Source organism: Trematomus bernacchii, unplaced genomic scaffold (genome assembly GCF_902827165.1).
Source record: "Trematomus bernacchii unplaced genomic scaffold, fTreBer1.1, whole genome shotgun sequence".
NCBI classification, from domain to species: Eukaryota; Metazoa; Chordata; class Actinopteri; order Perciformes; family Nototheniidae; genus Trematomus; species Trematomus bernacchii.
The window spans coordinates 16,669,180-16,676,644 of NW_022988043.1; the positions used below are offsets into that span (position 1 = coordinate 16,669,180).

The window sequence follows — 7,465 nt, forward strand, 5'->3', positions numbered from 1 at the left end:
GTCACAACAATACTTCCACTGTTTGAAGAGTTTTTCATGTACATGCAAACATGTTAAAGGAAGATAAGAAACCTGGTAATGAAACCGATTGCCAAAAGGTGTCTTCAGGAGAAATCTAGTTGGGAAAATCTGCATTCATCTAAGCCTATACTCGAATAACCAAAACTACTGCATAAAGCAACATGCATGTGAACACACTGAGGAGAACACAAATAGGGATTTAGAATTTTAAATTATTTGAACAGTTTGTTTACTTCGTAAGCTTGTCGAAAAGCTGATTTGATTAGGCCTACAAAAAAGGGTCTTTGCTTCACCTATATTTGTATACGTGTCCATAAATATATATTGAATGGTCCATGACATAACTTAGGTTCAAAGAAAAAACCCTGAGTTAATATAAATTGTTTTCAGCTGCAACAATCCAACAGGAATTGTTGTTCTCTTTTCCAGAGAAAGGGAATCACGTGCTTCCAAAGATGACGTTGCAGGTCGGGGGCGGGTGTGGTCATAGGAGGGGACCAATCACAGAGCTTCCACTCAGGCCTTTATAAACTTTGTGTACCTCCACCAAAGGACAATTTCTTCGTCGTCTTCAACTGTTGTCGTGAATATACAGTAAGTGCTATAATTATTCGTTAGACTTGCTTTCTGATATTAGCATATTAAACACCTGATGGTTATACTTGCTTTAAAGCAAGCATATAGATGAATATTACTGTTTATTCTGGATTTTTTTCCGTCGTTTAATCCCAGAAAAAAACACCCAAGTGTATGTTTGAATGAATGTCGACTTGATAGCATCTTCATTTTATTTATTTTTTAAAACACTAACATGTTTATCTGCCAGCCTTTGCTATGTTGTTTCATTCGGCTGTCTTTGTCTTCGTCTTCTAGCTCCACTATAGCCTAAAGCAGCCATTACTAGTGTTGTTCCTGCGGTTTAAAAGAACATCCACCAGCACCGGGTTTCGTTGGAAGAAACCGCTCTCTGCCAGCTACCGGTTATAGTTTTTCCTTTTCCTTTTCCTTTATCATTTGGTGGTAGTAGTTTCGATTTCCTGGTCGGGTTATTGGCTCTCGGCCACCGCAGCAGATCCCGTGATAGCGAACAAAACAAAAACAGGTTCGCTGTGTGGTCGGAATGTGGCGAAGTTTCTGCTCCCTATTTTGAAGGAAAACATCCCCAAACAACATATTCTATCTAACAGTCACTATTAAACAAGTATAGGGGTCATTCGGTCTCAAATATCTTATTTTGCCTGATAATTATCGAGTCTTTGAGCCGAGCCGTCGGGAAATGAGGCACTGTCGGGAATGTGTACTGCAGCTTTAATGCGGCTGTGGACAAACTGTACCACAGACTAATGGATGCATGACGCACAAAAAAAAAGTGGATTTCGCGGCATGACTTAACGCTTTTCCTAACGATATTCAGTTGTTGGTAATGGATTATGTTACCCGGGAGAATCAATGATTAACCTTCCTTGGAAATTGTTTGTTTGTTTCCCAGTAAGAAGCAACAATGCTGCCTCTCGCCGTGTTGGCCGTGTGCCTCAGCGCCACCCTCTCTGCCCCCAGCCTGGACCCGAGACTGGACGACCACTGGAACCTGTGGAAGAACTGGCACAGTAAAAACTATCATGAGGTGAGGAATTTTTTTATTTAAGTTGCTTTTAGTTTGCCATTTGCCACAAACAAAATTCTGAATGTTTTTTCTCCTTTGTTTGTAGAAGGAGGAGGGCTGGAGGAGAATGGTATGGGAGAAGAACCTGAATAAGATCGAGCTGCACAACCTGGAGCACTCCATGGGAACACACTCCTACCGCCTGGGCATGAACCACTTCGGAGACATGGTGAGCCCACAGTTTGGACACATAACTTACTTTAGAACGCATATCGGGGATTTTATAGGGCCTGGAAAACAAAGAAGCACGGAAAACTGATTCAATAACAAGAGGCGTTGAGAACATTTGCCCTCCAAATATAGACGGGTGATGCCGTAAATCAATTGTATTGTCATAAAACATTGTATATATTAAACTCATGTCCAAATATACACACCTCCAGTAATAGAGTGGCGAAGTCACGCCCATCTACTTCCGCCCCATGGGACCTTATTTCGGAAAAATAATGTATTGAAGTCAATGGAGAGAGAAAACTTATCTTTCGATCCCGTTTGAATTGTGCCATGAATTACACATATGATGTTTGTCAATCTTAAAAAATAATTTCCATGTCAAAAAAAGTCACAGTTTGTCGTAAAACTGTTGAAATATAAGACTGAAAAATACGTAACTAGAAAGACTACAAATCCCAGAGTCGCGTAAGTGATGTCACAATTGTTTTCCTCCACTAAGATCTAAGATCAGCGCCATATAGATATAATCTATCTATATGGCGCTGGCTAAGATAAGATAACTTTAACAAGATGCCTGTGTGCTTAGTACCAGGTTGTTATTATACCAGCAATGGGTCTTGCTCGTTCTTTCGCTTGCCGTCTGATGAAAGGACCAGGAGTACTCTGGATCAAGCTAGCTAGTAGCTAGCACGTTAGTTAGCATTACAGCCTTGTCATTTTTATTAGCCTTAACATGAAGTAACATTAAGTAACCCGAAATGTTAAACAGTAAGAGTAGTAGTCATATTTCGTGAACCCTTTGAAGAGTACTGTCACCAGTGTGATCATTCTATAATACACAATTTAAGCCCGGGGGAGAAATGCTAACGCTAGCGATCTTCTCTACTTCATGCTATCTGCACAAATGGTTGACATTAAACATTAAAAAGACCAGGCAGTTCAGAGAGAATCAAAGGAAGGCAGGCAGGCAGCTTTGCATGACATTCTTCAGGACGTGTTTCATTGTGGTGATAGTGAGGGTAGTCTATCGTTTTGTTGACAAGACAGTAGTGACGGCCATCTTGGTGACGTGTGTTGTTGACCAGAGATGTAGTTCATTGAGCGTTTCACACAAACAAATGTGTTACTTCACAGTTTTAAGACACATTTTTTTTTTTTTTGACTTGCAAAATTATCTTTTAAATTGACAAACATCATATGTGTAATTCGTGGCACAATTCAAACGGGATCGAAATATAATCTTTCTCTCTCAATTGACTTCAATACATAATTTTTCCGAAATAAGGTCCCATGGAGGTCCACCGGAAGGGGAGGGACTTCGCCACTCTATAACATATTGGATGTGTGGGACAAAGGCATGCTAAGATGAAAAATAAAATAGGGAAAAAACTTGGCATATGGCATTAAACACACTGTTGTTTTTATGAAACCGGATGATGACAGGACACAAAACTATAGTTGGAGATACCAATGACAATAATTGCAAAAAATGCATCCACTTTAGCACTAAAATATACTTTTTGCTATAGCTATAAACACAAACAATCATAGACCACAGCTTTTCTATTTTCAAGTCTTTTTGTTGGAGTAACTCAGCTTCATTTACTCAGTTAATGTTCTCTTTCTACAGACTCACGAGGAGTTCAGGCAGATCATGAACGGCTACAAGCGCAAAGCGGAGAGAAAGGTGAAGGGGTCCCTGTTCATGGAGCCCAACTTCCTGGAAGCCCCCCGCTCTGTGGACTGGAGGGAAAAGGGCTACGTCACTCCCGTTAAGGACCAGGTAATAACCTCTTTATATCTCGCCGGCTCACACAGCCACACCTGGTGGCTTATAAAGGTGCAGCTATGTGTTTGCAAGGAGGTCAAATCTAGAAAATATTTTCCGGTAACACTGTGTTAGCAAAATCTGACTCGGGTATAGATATTTGGGATAATTTATGAACTACCGTTAAGACAAAAACAACTCTTAGTGATACACTTTTTTCCAAGAACAGATACACCATCTGTTAATCAGGCAAATCAATGGCTCTGTTTTAAAAAGAAAAGTCACATTTGGACTGAAATGTCATTGATTTTAAGCCTTTATTGTTACATAACTGACATTGATGAAAAAAAACATGCATATGGCCAATTGTTGTTGCAGGAAAAAGCTTGTGTCAAAACACACACATGCTCATTTTTGTATCTTTGTTAGCACTGCAGGAGATACACACACTCGTATCAGCTGTTGGAAACATTTGGTAAACAGAATTACGTAATGTGTGAATTTGAACAGCTTCATGGTTACGGATTTGCTTGTTGGAAGAAAAAAAGGGCACCCTGTCCACTACTTGCTCGAACAGGGAGATAAGAGGGCCACTTGCATGTTGTTTTGGTTATCTAGCGTCACACACACACACACACACTCCTCTGCCGCCCTGAGTGTACAGTCTGTTCTCTCTGCTCACCCCCTGCAAATACATTAACACTCTGTAAGCTGAAACCGGTCCTACCAGCTCCCTGTAAACTGTAATCATATACATTAGGCCAAAGTACTGGAGTGCAGCTTCCAATACAATGTTATCTATAAAAGAGAAGTGTCCGGAATCAGGGAGATAAAGTGCATAACCAGGAACAGAATGGCTCACACAAGTACAACACAATCAAATGACTCAAATTTAAAACATGATGCAATATGCTAACTTCAAAAATCATATTGGTCTGTCCTGAAGGTGATGGTAATAAAGTCAGAGTTATTTTAAATAAGAAACTGTCACAACTGTTTGGCGAATCCAGAGGGATATATGTAAGGAAACTGATTTCTAAACTTCTTCTTTCTGTCTGTGTCTTTATGTTAAAACGTATTATGTCTCAACCACAATCGCACAAAGCTAATAAAAGATGGCACGTATTAACAGTTAACAGACTCCCTAACAAAGTGTCTACACTGTCCAATGCTTCCGGGACACACAGAAGAGAACAAAAGTAACAAAATAGCCAACATCAGAAAGGGATGCATGCTTTTTTTTTAAACACAAAAACATGTACAGGTGCCTTTTTAACTCTGTAGTCAGATCTTTAAGGCAAAGGAGATGAACTGATCCTGTGTCTGTGTCCCAGGGTAATTGTGGCTCCTGCTGGGCCTTCAGCACCACCGGAGCTCTGGAGGGTCAGATCTTCAGGAAGACGGGCAAGCTGGTGTCTCTGAGCGAGCAGAACCTGGTGGACTGCTCCAGACCGGAGGGCAACGAGGGCTGCAACGGGGGTCTGATGGACCAGGCCTTCCAGTACGTCCAGGACAACAGCGGCCTGGACTCCGAGGACTCCTACCCCTACCTGGGGACGGTACGTGTCTCTATCAAGTCACCAAAAAGTCCCATTTCAAAGTGTAGAAAACGTTTTGCCGCTGTGTAGGGCTGTGTATTAACTGATTTTCGAAGATGATAAAGTAACACACAGTTGTAATAATTGCACTGTCCATTAATGAACACTTATTATAATAATAGTAATAATAATTTAAAAAAAAAACGTTTATTTAGCACCTGTCACAGAAATTAAATTCACGAAGTGCTTCACAAGAAAAAAGAAAAAACATGAAGACAAATAAAACATGTGCCAGGAGTGAATCGTAATTACTCCCCCATAAACATGATTTTTCCTCCTTGGAATTGGCATTAGAAAAGTGTTTAAAAAGTCTTAAATATAAGTGAAGAAGGCACAAAGACGAAGGATGCTACCTAAATATAGATATAAAACTAATTATTTAATTTGCTATAATAAAGTGATTTGCATTTAGGCTAGGAATATACCTTTTCAAACCAACTATTTGATTGGTTGCAGATGAATCATTGAATCCATGAATAGCTCTGCATTACACGCACAGAGTTTGAATAGGGGGACGTGTTTTGGATTCAGGAGGTCTGTGTTGATACCTGCTAACGCTCCTCCTCCTCTTCTTCTGCAGGACGACAAGCCGTGCCACTACGACCCTTCGTTCAACGCTGCCAACGACACAGGCTTCGTGGACATCCCCACCGGTAAGGAGCACGCGCTGATGAAGGCCGTGGCCTCCGTGGGGCCCGTCTCTGTCGCCATCGACGCCGGCCACGAGTCCTTCCAGTTCTACCAATCTGGTATGTAACAAGCCTTTTCTGTTGGTATCCCTCGCCTCTCTTTAAGCAAGTATAAATGAAACTCACTGGGCTTGTGTTTTTAGGAATCTACTACGACAAGGAGTGCAGCAGCGAGGAGCTGGACCACGGCGTGCTGGTGGTGGGTTACGGATTTCAGGGAGAAGATGTTGACGGAAATAAATTCTGGATTGTAAAGAACAGGTCAGTGGAAACTCATTTTCTCCCAACAGTGCAGAGAATCAGTCTGCTGCTTTTGTTAGTGCTACCTGAAGAAAAAGTGGCGCTAAGACAATGTTTATCTGCTTACAAAGATATGTTATACTGTGCCTGTAGATGGATTTCAATACTCTTTCTGTTTTGGAACTATTTATATTATTTAGGGGTTGTCGAGTCCTAAAAGGCTTAAAATAAATATGTTTTTTATTTTAGTCTTGAATCATTAATAAAAAAAAGCTATTCTCGCAAAAACATGATTTTTCACATCCTACATGGGTTGAGAACTTTTACTACTTAGAGTATATTTAAAGAGTTTACATCTTTTCGTTTTGGTGGTCAAAACTGAATACATTTGACCTCCAGTCAGCATTTTCATTAAATTTGATAGGGTTTTTATCTCAAACTCGTCAATTTTGATTAGTTGTTTGTTTATAACGGAAATATTAAAACATGAATTTAACCGTTTAAGGCAAATGAGACCTCCCTCTGAGGCTAGCTGGTTATGTTTTTAATTTGATTTCTCTAAAAGCTTCCAATCCAAACTATGAAACTCATTTCCTGTCCTTTTTGTTTGTGTTGTTGCAGCTGGGGTGAAGGCTGGGGAGACAAAGGCTTCATCATGATGGCTAAAGACAGGAAGAACCTCTGTGGCATAGCGACAGCAGCCAGCTATCCAATGGTCTAACGTTAGCTGCTCTTCGTGGCTCCTTAGTGTTTTTTTTATTGCAATAGTTTGGTTGGAGGCGGCGGCGAGGCTTCAGTCACAGCGACAATAACCGCAGGAGATTCTGCGACTGTTAATCAAACACTGTTTGTTGTTTTTAGGGAAATGGCGCCATTTTTCTGGCTGGTTTTGTGCCACTTTTATTTTTGTCCAAAACTAATTTTTGTTTGGTGTTTTTATTATTTGTAAATATGTGTATGTTACTTGGTAAGTGATGCATAAAAACTTGCTGCGGTCATTGTAAATGTTTTTTTTTCTACTTTTACTTTGATCAATTAAAAGTTGTGAAACACTAGACGGTTTTCTGGACGTTTTTAAATGTAATTTGTATTTTTAATGTCTTATTTCAAGACATGGTTTTAGCTGATTTTCTTAAATGACAAATAAGAAACAACTGCCTTAAAGGGGCCTATTTTGGGTTATATTAGCCTTTGGGCATGTACATGGCTCTGGTTTCAGACAGAGGGTGAAAAGAGGTGCCGTATGAGACAAATAAAAAATGTCACAGTAGTAGAGGCACGAAATGCAACTAGAAAAGGCTTGCGAATGCTG

At 40.2% G+C, this 7,465-nt stretch overlaps 1 protein-coding gene across 1 annotated transcript; it reads left to right on the top strand.

Moving 5' to 3' along the window:
* Window positions 1–507: 507 nt before the first annotated feature.
* ctsla (cathepsin La) lies at window positions 508–7,208 on the top strand. Its single transcript, XM_034118525.1, has 8 exons — window positions 508–615; window positions 1,511–1,645; window positions 1,731–1,853; window positions 3,489–3,641; window positions 4,961–5,185; window positions 5,805–5,973; window positions 6,057–6,174; window positions 6,775–7,208. Exons 2-8 carry the CDS (start codon window positions 1,523–1,525, stop codon window positions 6,872–6,874), a joined length of 1,011 nt encoding a protein of 336 aa, XP_033974416.1. The 5' UTR covers window positions 508–615; window positions 1,511–1,522; the 3' UTR covers window positions 6,875–7,208.
* Window positions 7,209–7,465: the final 257 nt, after the last annotated feature.

Bases quoted from the DNA above. Each gene is read 5' to 3' on its own strand.
- ctsla (XM_034118525.1), top strand. From the start codon at position 1,523: ATGCTGCCTCTCGCCGTGTTGGCCGTGTGCCTCAGCGCCACCCTCTCT. The intron at 1,646-1,730 runs GTGAGGAATTTT...CTTTGTTTGTAG, and splicing joins ACAGTAAAAACTATCATGAG to AAGGAGGAGGGCTGGAGGAG. The intron at 3,642-4,960 runs GTAATAACCTCT...TCTGTGTCCCAG, and splicing joins TCACTCCCGTTAAGGACCAG to GGTAATTGTGGCTCCTGCTG.